Source organism: Lissotriton helveticus, chromosome 5_1 (assembly GCF_964261635.1).
Source record: "Lissotriton helveticus chromosome 5_1, aLisHel1.1, whole genome shotgun sequence".
Classification (NCBI taxonomy): Eukaryota; Metazoa; Chordata; class Amphibia; order Caudata; family Salamandridae; genus Lissotriton; species Lissotriton helveticus.
Genome location: NC_136065.1, coordinates 957710790 through 957727662, shown reverse-complemented (window position 1 = coordinate 957727662; position 16873 = coordinate 957710790). Strand labels below are relative to the sequence as shown.

The 16873-nt window shown below is 47.4% G+C and overlaps 1 protein-coding gene across 1 annotated transcript in view; it reads right to left on the bottom strand.

Annotated features, from left to right (window-relative positions):
- Positions 1 to 16873, bottom strand: part of CFAP46 (cilia and flagella associated protein 46) — a 1487057-nt gene that overhangs the window by 1386284 nt on the left and 83900 nt on the right. The window contains exon 3 of the mRNA XM_078643461.1: positions 3469 to 3593. Within this exon, the coding sequence (XP_078499587.1) occupies positions 3469 to 3593 (125 nt within the window). The remainder of the gene's footprint in view (positions 1 to 3468; positions 3594 to 16873) is intronic.

Here is a 16873-nt window from a genome sequence, read left to right as displayed (position 1 = left end):
GGATCTATAATCAGCAGCACCAAATAGTGTCCTTTCCTCTCTCTCATAGACCAAAAAGAGTGAAATGTGTTTTTTCTTAACCCCTTGGACGCTCACAGTGCTGGTGTGCTCATGACCGTTGGAACGCTTGCACGCTGGGCTAATTCCCCTGCTGTGCGAGCGTTCTAAAGAAATGGGTGTGGTCATGATGAGCTCAGCTCGTCATGTGCACACGACCACCGTGGCTCATGACGAGCTGAGTTCGTCATGAGCACCCGGGCGCTGTGCGCGCCCCCCTCCCCCCCGCACAGCGGGGGAATGAGCCGCGCATGCAAGGGGTTAACAATTATGAGGTAATGTAACAAAAACAGGCTTTGTACAATGTTTCAATGACCGAAGGTCACTGAAAATTATTTGAATAATTAATTAGTAAGTACCTACTTTTTAAATGTTATTCGGTGTTACAATTTCGATTTTGGGCCCCTTTTATCATACCTTTTAACGTTAGGGGCTTATCACTGATTGGGCACTGAAAATGTAGAAAAGACACTGATCTTTTTTGCTCAAAGAATAAAAACGGACTAGTTATATATACTTTGGCAGTTCAGACGCGCGCACTATAAACATAAGAACAGACAAGATTAACTATTTAGCAAAAGAGACATTCGCACATTCTTTAATAATTCAATGTGAGGCGATGCAATTTGTCATTCCACTGTTCTGCACAAAAGGCTCCCATTCAATATTGGTGACAACTGCATATAAAGCTGTAACTTCTGAAAGAATCTCTGGCAGAATTCTCATCACTTCCGTCTGCGAGCAGGTACATCCACTGCCATGCACAAGTTCAGTTCCAAAATGGAGGCTTGCGACAAATTCCAATTATGGAAACTCAATAACTAGGCAGAAGACATTTCTCACGGATCAGATTTTGCTTCTTTTGCAACCATTTTAAAAGCCATGCAAATGGAAGAGAGGGGCGGGGGGCTGGAAATGAAATCAACTGTTCGAGATGCAAAGATCAGAAAAACATATAATAGCCTGCACCTCATCAAATAATTAGAAAAGAAAAGATGTACACTCTGTGGAATGGAGATGTAAATTCAATCACAGCTGATTCTGCAGGCTAGGTGCACCAGCTGGGCGCACAGGGTGCAAATAGAGAAACTGCACACATGCAAACGGGCAAAAACGGATGTAATTGCACATACAAAATATTATGCGTCTTTGGGTTAAACCCCTCCCTAAATGCAAGACTAATATTGAAAAGCTCTTAAAACTTGCAGCTAACTTCATTAGATTTGTATTAAATATTTCATTGACATTAGTGACACACACCATTTTTGTTTCTATGAATATAGAACCATGGCCCAGATGTACTAATATAATGGTGGCAAATAGCACACCGAATATTGCGAATAGTATCCAATTTTGCAGACCGATCTATGTATAATTAGGCCGATGTGCAAAATCACCATTCATAGGGGGTTGGTGTTGGAGGGGATGGTCACAGAACAGCCCCAGTAATTAATATTAAATAGGCAGTCACAATTTGCGACACACTGCAATTGGCTACAAACACTAGGATGGTGGCCTGCAAGGGACAGCAGACAACCATTCTTGTTTTTGTATTTCCAAACCAAAAACTTTTGATTTATTTTTTTATTTTAAAGCAGGTAGTCGTTTAAAAACAGAAACATTTCCATTTGGAACATCGGGGGTGGCTGACAGTGGTCCCCTAGACCACTGGCTACTGCACCTGAGGCTTCCACCGAGAGTACCAAAGGGAAAAGAGAGTCGAAGGAGACTGCTTCCCCTATGTGAATCAGGTAGGACCACCTCCTTTGAGGTTTTACTAACTGATCAATGGTTTGAAACCGGAATTGTAGTTGCAAGCCACTGATACATTACATAACAAATAGCAATTTGGAAAGAGCTCCCTTCTAAACTGCGATCGAGAATGAGCCGTAAAACCCATTTTCCGAATCATAAAATGGGATTTGTGCATTAAAACAAATGCATTTTGCCGTCACGAACACAGTGAATTCCCGAATCACAAGACTTGCGTTGGTAAATTCCTTTAGTACATCTGGCCGCATTTTACCTACCTGTTGATATTTGGGAAGAGCCAGAATCTGTGGTCGAGCGAGTGGTGGCCTTCTTCTCTTGGCATCTGCCCCACTCCCTCCCTATCTGCCAGAAATCTGGGAGTGATATTTGACACCTCACTCTCTATGTCCCTGCAAGTCAACAGGACCGTTGCTACCTGCTGTGGTGTGATCCGGGTACTCAATAAAATCCGTGGGTACCTCTCCCCCCAGGCGCGTAAACAGGTTGCAGTCGCCCTGGTGGGTTCGAGACTGGATTACTGCAACTCCCTCTATATGGAAGTCAACAAAGGGTTGATCCATCGTCTGCAGACTCTTCAGAACTCTGCAGCACGCTTTGTTTTGAATCTCCCCAAAGCCTCCTCTGCTACCTTAGCCAGGAAGGAGCTTCATTGGCTTCCGGTACAGCACGGAATCGCCTTCAAAATCCTCTGTCTTACCCACAGAGCATTGATGGATGGTCCCGTTAGTGCCATTGGCTCTCTTCTCTCGCGCTATGCCCCCACAAGAAACCTGCGCTCTGCGGGACTCTGTCAACTAGCTGTCCCTCGCATCAAATTTGTCAGATGGGGAGCCAGAGCCTTTTCCGTCGTCGCTCCGCAATTGTGGAACTCCCTCCCTATGGAGATAAAAACTCTCCCTTCCATCGACTCTTTCAAAAAGGCTCTAAAAACGTATTTCTTTAAGAAGGCCTACTCATGATTAAATAGGACTAGGTAGGGCCTTAAGTTGCTGTATTTAATCTAGGCGCCTTGACGCCCACTGGGCTAAGTACGCGCGTTACAAGAAACTCCTCATTCATTCATTTAGAATTTAACACCAACATTTCACACATCAAACCACAAGAGAAAATTCAGGCTAAAAATGGACGGTATAAAACTATGCCCTTAGTGCTGATACAGGGGTACACTTGAGGCTTTAAATATTATAAATTATGTTATTTGCATTTGTAAAGCCCACTATTACCGGTGAGGATATCCTGGCACTGAGCAGGTGTGAGCAAGATTTGCATTCTAGTGTGCCATTTAAGCTCATCTGATGTGCTAAACGCTGGGCAACTAACTATTCAGCCACATAACCTGAAACTCACTAATTCAAAGGGTCAGGCATGCTTATGATCAGATCCCAGATCAGTACCCCAAGACTCGAATGCGCATTCCTTCACCTTTCATACATGCTACTAAATGGCATTTGAACGCTCACTAAGGGAGATCACATGTGCGAGCATGCTATCAATAATCAATTACTTTTTTAAAGAAAATATTAGTTTTAATACACTGCTTTGAAGCCCTGTGAAACAGGGTCAACCTCTGTTGTTTTAGTGAGTATTAAGTTCTCAAACACTGCTGCCAGATACAAAAGAATACACATTCATATTTACCTGTAGAGCCTGCTCTGCACACAGGACATACAAGTCTGAGCTGAAGCTATCGGAAGAATCAATGGCAGATCTTTCTGTGCTGGCTTCTTTCATCAATTTGTAAGCCATTTTCAATGAATGATGTCCTATAAAAATAAAGCGACCTCATTAAAACCAGAAAATATTTTTTATGACAAGCTAAAGACACTATATCTGCAGAACGACAAAGTTTTTGAGGGGCAAAGAAACAAAACAGAATGGTATACAAAACGAATAAAGGAAGTATAAGAAACCCTCTTGACAGGCTGAGGTGCAAGAATGACCTTGACAGACACTTAAGAAGCAAACTAGCAACCCATAACAGTGTCTGTGTCTCAACATTTGTAGAGCGGGTCGAGTTCAAGGTTTACTTTGAGGCAGAGCATGGGGGTTGCGGATCGCCCCTACATGAAATACTCAAATCAGCAATCATTTAAAGAAATAATGAATCAAAGGTCCAATCAAATATGTTACTTAACTGTGGTAATTTCTGTTGGATACTCCACTAACTGCAGATTCCTCCGCTTTTGAATTCACCCAATTGAGAGAATAAATCCATCAATTTCTCCAGCGATAGTGCCTTCGGACTTCTCTGTAGCTTCATTCCATCTCCAGAAAGGGCAGTGCAGAGCCACATATAGGCAGCACCCCTGAACGCTGACATCACTTTAGAAAAAAAGGCATTGCATGCCATTTGGCAAGGAGCAGAGACCGATTAACATCTAGAAAGTGCAGAATCTAACATGGAACCTCATTAACATAAAGATGCCCAGAGGTGGAGGGCGTGAAGAAGTGAGGAATCTGGAGATAAATAGAATATTCTCCAGAAAGAGAGTTACAGAAGGTAAGTGACTTGTTTTCTAGTGGATACTTTCATGGTCAGCGACTGGCTGCCGCCCCCCCCCCCCAATCCGGCACCCAACACCCAGAAACATGAACATGAGACTTCTTTATCTTTGGAAGGCGGGGGCTAGTCCCCCGGCCATATTTATTAAGATATGAAATTAAAAAAGGTTTTAATTGCATGATCAACAATGTATACAAAAATCAGCAGGACATTAGATACAATATCATCAACAAGTTTGAGAGGCTAACCTTAACAAAAAATTCTAATACATGTTGTTTCCTAACCGAATCTAACATCCTCATCTTGATTTCTGTACATTTCTGGCCATATGGCAAGGTCGCTAACCGGTGTCAGGTCCTACAAGCTGCGCCTCACCTAGAGCTGTGCGCATGCGCAGTCGTGCTCCGGTAATCGCCCGGTCTACGCCGTGAACTCCATTTACCCACTAAAGGAGGGCCCTTACTCTGCGCCATCCGGTGACGTCATGAGTATGCGCGCGCGGGGTGGCTACCAGCCTAAGGAAAGCGTGACTACTCCTGACCCGCGCTCCTTTGAAGCATCAATTACCTTGCCCCTGGAGTTCTAGGAGTGGCCAATGGCCCCTCCCCCTGGGCGGGAACCTCCATAAGATGATGCCCGCCCCCTCAGACCTTAAAATATGTGCTCACCGGTCATGACCTTACCGCATGCCCCATACCTAATAAATACGACGACCTATGGAAAAAATTCTAAAGGACAGCTACACTGGCTAATTAATAACACGCATCAACGTAAAGCTACAAAGGGAAAAAAGGCCTAGACACAATTGGCATCAAAGCACTTTACACACAGTTCGCTACAAAGGGAAATAATTCCTAAACAAAATAACATCATCAAAATATACAGTCCAGATAAAGTTCGATTACGCATGTAAGACATGTTAACAGTACGCTAGCAAAATGACGCTCAAACCAAACTTAGTGAAGCAACAACATTTTTTGGTTCCAGGGATGGTGGGTGGGAAAACAAAGAAGCCCCGAGCGCGGGGCACACCGTGCTGTGGGGGAGCGTCCAGGGACAAGGGGGTCTCCCGGGCGCTCCCCGCCTCTTTATTCCCAAGGGGCCAGGCGGAGTAGCGACGCCCCTCCGCCCCGCCCCTCCAGTAGCCCGCCCCCCCTAACCCGGACATCCTCCACTGGTATCCGGGTCAGGGAGGCCGCCGGCCAATCGGTGGTGGGTCGCGCCCAAGGGCCCGCCCCCACCACCGAGAGGCACACAGAGGGGAAGGGGGGAAGCGGTCGCCGCGCCGCCATGCGTGCGGGGGGGCCGAGGGCCCCCCCTTTTCACATGGTCAGCGACTGGCTGCCGCCCCCCCCCAATCCGGCACCCAACACCCAGAAACATGAACATGAGACTTCTTTATCTTTGGAAGGCGGGGGCTAGTCCCCCGGCCGTATTTATTAAGATATGAAATTAAAAAAGGTTTTAATTGCATGATCAACAATGTATACAAAAATCAGCAGGACATTAGATACAATATCATCAACAAGTTTGAGAGGCTAACCTTAACAAAAAATTCTAATACATGTTGTTTCCTAACCGAATCTAACATCCTCATCTTGATTTCTGTAGATTTCTGGCCATATGGCAAGGTCGCTAACCGGTGTCAGGTCCTACAAGCTGCGCCTCACCTAGAGCTGTGCGCATGCGCAGTCGTGCTCCGGTAATCGCCCGGTCTACGCCGTGAACTCCATTTACCCACTAAAGGAGGGCCCTTACTCTGCGCCATCCGGTGACGTCATGAGTATGCGCGCGCGGGGTGGCTACCAGCCTAAGGAAAGCGTGACTACTCCTGACCCGCGCTCCTTTGAAGCATCAATTACCTTGCCCCTGGAGTTCTAGGAGTGGCCAATGGCCCCTCCCCCTGGGCGGGAACCTCCATAGGATGATGCCCGCCCCCTCAGACCTTAAAATATGTGCTCACTGGTCATGACCTTACCGCCACAGGCCAGCATTGTTAACCGACGATCTGGCCTCCCCCTGCCTTGACCTACCCTAGAAAGTTCTCATTTTAGCAAAACCCTCCAACCAGGCCCTGACATTATCAGACCACAGGACCTTTCCTTCCTCCGTCAAATGGACTCCCCTCACCAGGTAGAATTATGCACCCCAAATACACCCATGTTGGATCGTCTGCAACCGGGGGGGCTTGAAATAATTTGTCCAACTGTGTGTTGACCCTCTTTACCGAGTGATTCAACGCCCTGACCGAGTCCGCCCCTCGCCCCTGCCACCGCGGGATAAGTTGAGACCCTACTACTGTGCCACCCGGGCAAGTCCTGGAGACCCACCCGCAGTGGAGATGAACTCATCAATGAGTATTCGCCTCCCAAGTTTGGCCAAGTCATTCCCCCCTAGGTGAAGTATCACCACTGACGGGGGGTCGGGCTGCTGAGCTAAGAGTCCCTGAAAGAAGTTCCTGAACTGACCAAGGCACAGACCCCCAAACCAGATCTTCCCTGTCCCGCGTCCAGCCTGTTGCTTGTGCTGGGACGTTGTAGCTCCTCCACTTCTGGTGATGAGTTCCTCCCCTGCGTCACAGGTTTGAGAAACTGCAAGAACCAGGAAAAGACCAAGAAAACCTGGGTGACAATTCCCACTTCCACCTTAGGGAATGGGTAGCACTTACACCTGCCCGCACTACTTGGGCCCTTGGGTGTCCTCTTTCTCGACGTATGCTTCCCTTTTGACGTCCACCCGCTGCTGATGTTGCGGTGTGGAGCACCCCTCAGATATCCGCCATGGACCCAGCCGTGACCTGTGCTGGCCCCTCCTGCGTCTTTGATCGCTCGCCCATCACACTTGCGTTGTTGCTTGCCATCCTCTACCTGACGTAAGCATCCCTTGGGCTGTCCACCTGTTGCAGCTGTTGTGATGTGGAGCACTCCAGGTATCCACCATGGACCCGGTCATACATAAATGCAAAAAGATAAACACAAACCATTAGTGTTTCTGGCGATAACTGCTGTACACGTGCTAGTCTTACATTACCATCACTTTGTAAGTTTTAGATAAGATTAGCGCCAGATGACTACTCATTAACACTTCGACAGTAAATGTTAAGCATAGCCTCAGTTTGTGTCCCATGTATTGTGACTGAATTAGTGTTACGGATATTGCCCTGTAGAATGACCTTTATTAGGAATAATATCCCGTGTGCAGTACAGTGACCCAGTGGCAGTGCCACAATATCCCGTGTGCAGTCCAGTGACCTAGTGGCAGTGCCACGGCACATTCATGGCTACTAGCAATTCTGCTGTAGACCAGGACATCACCTCCTATTCCTGGTTTTCCACCCACGTCTTTAGGCCACAGGGTCTAGGTTTGAAAAGGACAGTCTGTTTGCCAGTGCAGCATCTAGGTCGTTAAGCATAGGATCAGCACCGCCCTAACCATGCTAGGCTGTAAAATTGGCTTCCTATTTTACATTCATTGTTACTACAAGAAAGTTGTGCTGCAGGCGAGGACATCGCCTCTGAATCCTGGTTTTCTACCCACGTCTTTATGCATAGGATCTATGTGTGAAAACAAGACAGTCTAATAAACATGTTACATGTAGCGCATTTCAACTCAATGCTACAGTGGGGTGCCTATTAGTATAGCCTTACCTAAGAATAAACCTGTAGGCTACAGTGAGTGCCATAGCCCCTCCATCATTACTTACTGTCGATACCAAAAGTGCACTACCCGCACATGTAGCCCAGGGCTTTCGACACCGGCCCCCCACTACGTATGTGATGCCGCAACTGGGTGCCGGGACCCCTTTTGAAGGTATGACAGCAGGGGCCAGGGGGTGTATGAGTATCAGGACCCCAAGAAAGAGGTCATTAGCGTGGAGAGGTTCCCCCATTGTTGTAACTATCAGTTCGGTTGATGCCATTGATAGAAATTCCAAAATGAGATGAACTTGTGATATAAAAGCTGTCCCCCCCAACAACTCAATGAGAGATACATATTATCATTATCAAACCCCTCACGCATGACTGTTGGCTTTGACAATGGCTGACCCTTGCGTAATATAACTAAGGGGCACCCACATCCTATATATACTACTGCTAGGATACCAAACTTACGCCCAGTGAAAACCACGCCCATAGAGATGCTCTGACGTCTTCAACAGAGAGCAGCACCCTAGGTCCAGTTAGACCGTTTCAACACCTTTAATAAGCTGCATCTAACCTGTGACCCTCCAGCTGCACCACATATGACTTTGCCAATCAACTCATAGTTTACCGTCCTATATCATAAATCGTGATGCAACATTAATTTCAACAGATCTGTGTTTAATCCGTTGCCATCAAATCGGTCTGCAAATCAGTCCGACCCTTATGCCTGTATAGGAGCATCAGCAGCATAAGAGATGGGCTTTAGGCATGGTCACGACCTTCCCTTTTAGATCTACTCTGTTATAGTGAGTCCTTTGCGTGCCGTATGTCCTCTGCAAAATTGACCTGAAACTAACAGGCATACTAAGGCATGACAATTTCTCGGCTGACATTTGGTACAGCTAACTCATTAGGCAATAAGACTGGGGAGGGGGTGGGATGCCCAAGTGTTGCGACGTAAACACGCAAGTGTGACATGAATCCGCAAGCACACAGGTGATCCAGAAATTGTATTGCCACTACCTGTGCTTAGCATACTGCGCTGCCCATTTCGTAGCTTTGTCCTGTCCTCACCTCAAGGCATAGAACCAAGGCATCATACCCCTTCTTCCGGACTACTGGCCTTGCCAACAGCCGGTACGATAATTAAGCAGTAACCATGATTTGTATATAATTATGAACAGGCTACCCCATAACAAGACTGTTGCCCTTGCGTCCTCCAAAAGAACGCTGTCATCCCGGGACCAGGTGCACCATTCTAGAAAAACCGAGCAGAAGGACAATGCTACCCTTATTAAGTTAAACTGAGTAAATAAGCAGCTGCCACGGGTTGAAAGGCTACCACTGTCAGCCAAAGGTATGTAATTACCGATTTATATCCGACATTGTGACAAGACCAGTAGATGGCAGCTCCAGGCTCCTAGATCCCGTCTCTTGCGTACTGACAACGCTCCCGCAACATGCTAAACTGATTGCTACCATTTGCCTACCGCAATTTATCTCTTACTTATGTGCCCCATTACACGTTTCCCATCTAATCAGCGGAGCACAATCTCACTGCCTTAAGAACCTGCCCTCAAGCCCCATTGCTCGTGCCATTGGACTAGTCAGGAATTGATGCCATCGCGCAGCGCTTAGGCACAACCAAAACAGTTAAATCGTAACTGCCAAATATCTGTTTTCGTTAAACGCGCGTTTTACTGCTAGTTTAAGCGCATATGAAATGTTTTGTGTTCAAAACGAAAGAATGTTAGTCTCCTGTATAACGAAGAGGACGTTAAACATCAAACAGTGTAATTCTCATCAGGGCTAAAGGCAGTGCTTTTGCATCATACTCTTTGAACATCAAGTGGATGCAAGATGTTTAACATTGGCCTACGGGATGACTCACTGTAAAGGCTACACCTGAGCTCATTGTTCTACTTTATATAAGCAGAAGACTACATTATGCGTTCGTTGGATACCTTACTGTGCAATATGCGCCACACCCTGAAACTTTGTGACCCGGCGCCACTGCACCTGCTGCCCCATTCAAATCATGACCCTGTAGTCTGAAAGCTACCAGCACTTGCGACTGCCTGTTCAGTAGTAAAATATAGCAATATTAGGTGTTCAGAGAGGGTTCCCAGAACTTTGGGCCCCTGTGTCCCTGCACCTGCTGCACCATTGAAATCTTGACCCTAGTGCTGGAAAGAAACTGCATTCTAGAATGCCTATTTAGTAATTAAATATAGCATACTTAGCGTTCATAGGCCTTCTGACAACTTTGTGACCTGGTGTCACTGCACCTGCTGCACCATTCAAATCATGACCCAGTTGTCTGAAAGCTACCAGCACTTGTGACTGCCTGTTCAGTAATATATAGCAATATTAGGTGTTCCGACAGGGTTCCTAGAACTTTGGACCCCTGTGTCCCTGCACCTGCTGCACCATTGAAATCTTGACCCTAGTGCTGGAAAGAAACTGCATTTTTAGAATGCCTATTTAGTAATTGAATATAGCATACTTAGTGCTATGATCGGCCCTCAGGGAGAGGAGACCAGGGTAGGCTCGAACCCTGCACAGGAGGACTGGCTGTGCGTGAGGCAAAGCAGAGCACCGCTGAGCTGTTAGGGAGCTGCGCCTGCTTCACCATTCTAATAATGACCCCCATTGCTAAAGTTAACCACAGTATTCTAACTGCATACTTTTATAGCGCGAACTCGACCCGAGGGTATTTGAGCGCTTACTTGAGCAATCCTATTCACAATAAACATTCAGGCACCTGGTGAACCCCTGCCCCTATCGCTACTAATGCAAAAATTAGGTGAGCTCCTCGAGGAGCTATAATGACGCTCTCCCCTGCCCCCAAGGGCTATTGAAAGGACACGCCTCTTGCATAGGGAGACCTAGCAGTATTTTCGCATAAGCAGGCCTTGCAGTACTCTTGCATTAGTGGCCTTGCGGTACCCGACTGGCCATCGCTCTCGTCCCTGAACACATCCTAAAGGAAATAACAGCACGAAAGGCTGGCGCCACATCATGCACTTTGGTATTTGCATTCAAAAAGCATGTACTTTGAGCTACGCAGAGCGCCATACCCATCCCTCCACGCATTTCTACAAAGAAACGGCCCCCAAATGATTCCTCAGAAGTCATATTTAACAAGCCAGAAAGGACCTTCGCAAACATATGGCAGCCTTGGGCCAACCGGAATGCGTGTTGCAATTTTGACGTTCCAATGTCGATCGACATGCCTGTGTTACATATGTTCCCTTTTAGGAGTCTGCCAGACAACATAGAAACAGAATTCCAACCAGCAGACCAACACCTGTGCAAGCAATGAAAACTTGCAGTACGGGCGCATTACGTTAGTTGACAGTACAAAGCCGGCATCTGCTCATTAACTTGCACAGTCCGACAACAACTGCACATTGAAAAGACACGTAAGCTATCAAGGAGCTAGGCACAGAAGACAGCGTACAGCAACACATGCAGCGTTACATTAAACATACGACAATACTTAGGAGCATTTGGAGTCGAGCAGAATTAATTGAGCTATTTCCTCAGAGCTATTCAATCGATTCCCCCACCAGAGCGCAGGCAGTTCACGTGTGTGCGTCCCGGCCACATTGATTAAAATAAATCCTGCCCCTGCTTTAATTTTCTATTGCAGCCTCAAACACATGAAGTGATAAGGGCACGATTACGGCAACTGCGCCCCCAATTAAACTACATGCAGCAGTATCCCTAACCCGCATGAGGATACTTACACTCCGGTCGCCACCCCAGGTATCGAGCACGGCTGGTTAACGGAGCCTCCCGCATAAAATTGACCATCCAGATGTAATCTTCGTTCCAAGACTGCTTCCCACCGAAACCTTCTCCTGCCGCCGATGCTGATCGCGGGTCGGGCTCCCTCCTTGCTCTGACGACGCACCCCAGGCCACTCTGCTCCACGAAACCACACCGACGGTCGACGCGAACACCTACAATAGAAACTTAGAGAAAATTACACCGCCCCACGGTGGGACGAAAAACAAAGAAGCCCCGAGCGCGGGGCACACCGTACTGTGGGGGAGCGTCCAGGGACAAGGGGGTCTCCCGGGCGCTCCCCGCCTCTTTATTCCCAAGGGGCCAGGCGGAGTAGCGACGCCCCTCCGCCCCGCCCCTCCAGTAGCCCGCCCCCCCTAACCCGGACATCCTCCACTGGTATCCGGGTCAGGGAGGCCGCCGGCCAATCGGTGGTGGGTCGCGCCCAAGGGCCCGCCCCCACCACCGAGAGGCACACAGAGGGGAAGGGGGGAAGCGGTCGCCGCGCCGCCATGCGTGCGGGGGGGCCGAGGGCCCCCCCTTTTCATAATCACAGATTTTTCACATTTGAATACATACCAAAGCAGTTCCTCCCAAAGGCTGAGTGTCTCCGAAGAGGACTTCATACCAGAAAATTCTGCAGGACTCAGAGGACAAAATGAGCCTCCCTGTGGACTTGAGAGTCAAGGCATTAATGATTGGTGAGGGCATGGGCAGCTGCCCATTTAGCCGCCTGGCAGATGGCCTGCATCTGAATACCCCTGATCAAAACCATAATGATGGCCTTGACTCATGAGACTGAAGGCCCTATGGAGGCCCCAAATTGGCAAAATCGCAGAACACTCTTAGCAGATAAGCTCCATTTCTTGACTGCCCCTCCATTTCACCATCCGAAGAACTCCACTAAAAGCTCATCAGGTGGCCTTAGTTGATATATTAGTTAAGGGCTCTCTTAGGGTCCAACTGATGAAACCTGCTCCCCTTACAGGGATGTGACAGAAGAATACATCAAGCGTGATGGACTGCCCCAAATGGAAAGGCACAACCACATTTGGCAGAAAAGATGCCACAGTTCGAAGTACCAGCTTGTCTGGAAAGAATGTGGTATATGGATGTTGCAATGGCAGTGCCTATGTTATGAGTCATTAACCTCAAAGAGCAGCTATGCATAGGCTCAAAAAGTAGGTACATTAAGAAGTTATGTACCAGATTATGGCCTACTGCAGCATAACAAAATGTGCAAAAGGAAACATATGTAAGCCCTTTCTAAAAGCACATCACAAGGGGGCACTTAAAGCAAAATGTACAAATGCTGAGAGGAGCGACAAATAATCTTTGGCGGACCCACAGAAAGGAGTCAATGTGCCATATAAAATGACAAACAATGACATCAGAAAGTTTTCCCTGAAGTGGAACCCAACAGTCCTCGCACCAAGCCACTAACTTCACCCAAAGTACAGATTAGATAGTCTTCATGGACAGAAGGTGAGCAGCCAAGTTGACATCCACAAATTCTTCAGATAGATCTAGTCGACTTAGCGGGTTCTGCTCAAATTCCATGCATGAAGATTGAGCCCAACAACCCACACCCACATTCTTCCTTGACAGATACGCCACCACCGTCACCTACATAAACCACACACTGACCACCTGGAACATAATCTCCATCCAGGACACCACTTTCACAATGAAAGTCATCCACTCAGGAGCTCCCATAGGCCTCTTCAACCTTGGAAACCAAAGGATCGGCCAAGAACTCACCAACCTACTCAAGACCTATCACCACCACAACATTTACCGAAGCCAGTAAACAAGCTGAAATCAGACCACTACTCAAAAAAGCCCTCTGCCGACCCCAGTGAACTAAAAAACTACTGACCAAACTCCCTGCTCCAATTCCCAGCGAAGGTACTGGAAAAGATCATCAACAAGCAACTCATGACACACCTGGAGCAGAACCAGCTACTTAATGCTTTCCAATCCAACTTTCACAGCAATAACAGCACCGAAACTGCCCTGATCGCAGCCACCAACGACATCCGAACTTTCCCCTACCAAGGAGAAACAGCAGCACTTTGACACTCCATGACTTTTTGGCAGCCATCAACACCGTATCCCACCACACACTGATCACAAGACTCCACCACATCAGCATCCAATGGGATGTGCTCAAATGAATCACCTCCTTCCTAACCAGAAAAACCCAGAGGATCCAACTCCCACCTTTCACCTCTGAACCCAAGATCACCTGCAGTGTCTCCCAGGGCTCATCCCTCAGCCCCACGCTCTTCAACGCATATATGACCCCTACTTACCAACACTGTCAGATTCCCATGGTCTCAATATAATTTCTTACACAGATGACACCCAACTCATCCTCTCACTCTGACGACCCCACCACCACCAGAACGAACTTCCACAGATGCATGACAAACGCTGTCAACCTGATGAAGAAAAACTGCCTGCAAATGGACATAGAAAAGAGGGAAGCGCTGATCTTTGGCAACTGCAGCAACACATGGAGCCATTACCTGGTAGCCATTGGACCTAGGATTCGCACCCACTTCCTCCAACTACAGCAGAAACCTCAGAATCATCACTGACAACAAGCTCACCATGAAATCGAAGATAAACGCCGTCTCCTCCACATGCTTCCTCACTCTACGCATGCTACGTAACATCTTCAAATAGCTACCCCTACACACAAGCCGCACCGTGAACCCTCATCACCACCCGACTGGACGACCACAATGCCCTCTACCTAGGAATCACTGCACACCTTCTACAGAGACTTAAGATCATAAAGAACGCCTCAGTCAGTCTCATCCTCGGCCTTCCCCGACGAACCCACATCATACCCCACCTCAGGAAACTCCACTGGCTCCCTGTACAGAAGAGATGCCAATTCAAGCCACTGATCCATGTACACAAGGCTCTAGACAACCAAGGACCCACCTAAATTAACCACCGCCTGAACATCCACCAACAATCGAGAAGACTGCGCTCTGCCTCCCTTTCACTTGCCCATGCTCCCCACATCAACCAAAGCAGAAGTAGAGTAGGCTCCTTCTACCACATTGAAGCAAAGACCTGGACCAGCCTTCCCACATACCTCTGTATCATTATCTCACTTCCATAGTTCCTAATCACCCTCAAGGCCATGCTAATCGAATAAGCCTCCAAGGCCTGCAAGCCCCTGGATACCGCATAGGGTGATTAGCTGCGCTTTATAAATCCTAATTGATTGGCTGGTAGAGCTGCATGTTGCTTAGTTTAGAGTGGCAAGCTCTGCCCTGTTATTGAAATAGCAGGTCTTCCAAAAGAAGTAGATGGATCAGTGGGAAGATGTTCAGACTCAGCAGGTCAAAGTACCAAATCCTTCAAGCCCAGTACGAGGCCATAATGATAATGATGTCATTCCAGACCTTTTTCAAAGCCTGTGGAATCAGCAGCAGATGCAGAAACACAAAGGAGATCGGAGTCCTACTGAACCATGGGAGCTTTGAGGCAGAAACTCTAGAGCGCCAAAGAAAGGCAATGAGTGTTATTGAAAAGACCTATCAAGGTACGCATCAGAGGTTCAATACATCTAGAGCTGCCTATATTGAGGCTACATGTGGGATTTTATTTGGCATCTGCTGAACTTGTCTGCCCTGACATTTAGGGACATTTAAGATGGTTGTCAATCCGAGAGACCCCTTGGAGATCCAGCCAGTGTCAAAGCCTCAACGCCTCCTGGACCAGCACACATAAACCCACACTGCTCTATTTGATGCAGTACCTCATAGCAATAGAGTCATCCTTCAAACAGGGTTGCTATTGATGGAAGGCAGTAATGTCTTGAGAGCCAGCCAGGTGGCACACATTGTCAGAACACCGATGTGGTGCCTCTTCTCCTGTAGATACCAGATACCTCTGATCTTCATCTCATCCAGGTGGTCTCCCCAACCCAATGTCAATAAATCCATCACCACTGTCAGCTCTGGAAGGGGTAGGGAGAACATAGCACTGCAAGTCAAGTTTGAATCCATCCAGCACAGATATTGACAGAGAAGCACACCAAATGCAGAGCCCATTGAAGGCAGAGGTTCCCTTGCAGAGCCCCTAAGTCTCCAGCAGGAGATACAAAGGCATGGAGGACAAGAAGCTTCAAAAACCGCCAGGCTGGAAAATAGAATCCGGTACAAAACATCATGTTCATATCCTGAATGTCCTGGACTCGCTAAGGGGATGGAAAACGCCACCATGTTCAGAATCGTGCCTATCAAAGGGAATCCTCATTTCTTGCCAAAGATGGGATTTTGGCAAGTTGATGGATAACCCGAGGGAAAATAGTTACAAGGCGCCTGTAGACAACCATTTTGCTATGGACTGTGACAAACCCACCTTCCACAGCCAGTTGTCAAGGTATCCGAAAACATGTACAGCCTACCGGTGAAGATGGGCTGTGACCACTTATGTGCGACCAAAGGGCAGGACAGTAAACTAGAAACTTTCTTTCCCAATAATGAAGTGGAGGAAGCACTGGCACGACTGCAGGATAAGTTCATAAAAGTACTCATCCTGCAAGTCGAAAGACACAATCCTATCCCCAAGATCTCGGGCAGAGAGGACCTGAGCCAGAGTCAGCATTTGGAATTTGTCCTTCTGAACGAAGGTATTTAAGAGTGAAGATCAAAAATTGGCCTGAGCCTGCCATCTTTCATGGGCATCACAAAGCAACGAAGTAGCAATATTCACCCCTCTTTTAAAGGCAGTAACATATGCCCCCTACAGTCAACCTACGTATCTTGTCAAGAAATCTTGTATTTATGCCTACCTTCCTCAATGTTCTAAAGAGGGATCCCCATTCCACCCTATTGAATGCATTTTTTGCATCTAAGGATAGCAATATCTTCTCATCCATGGTGTTTTTCACTTTCCAGAGGACATTCAATAAGAATCTCCAGTGATTCCTGGAGGAGTGACCGGGGAGAAAAGAGACCCAAGATTCATGTATAAAGCTCAGGAGGACTTTCCTTAATCTGCTAGCAGTACTTTGGTCAATATTTTCATGTCCATATTGATTAAGGATATTGGGCGGTTACTCGCACATTGTGTAGGT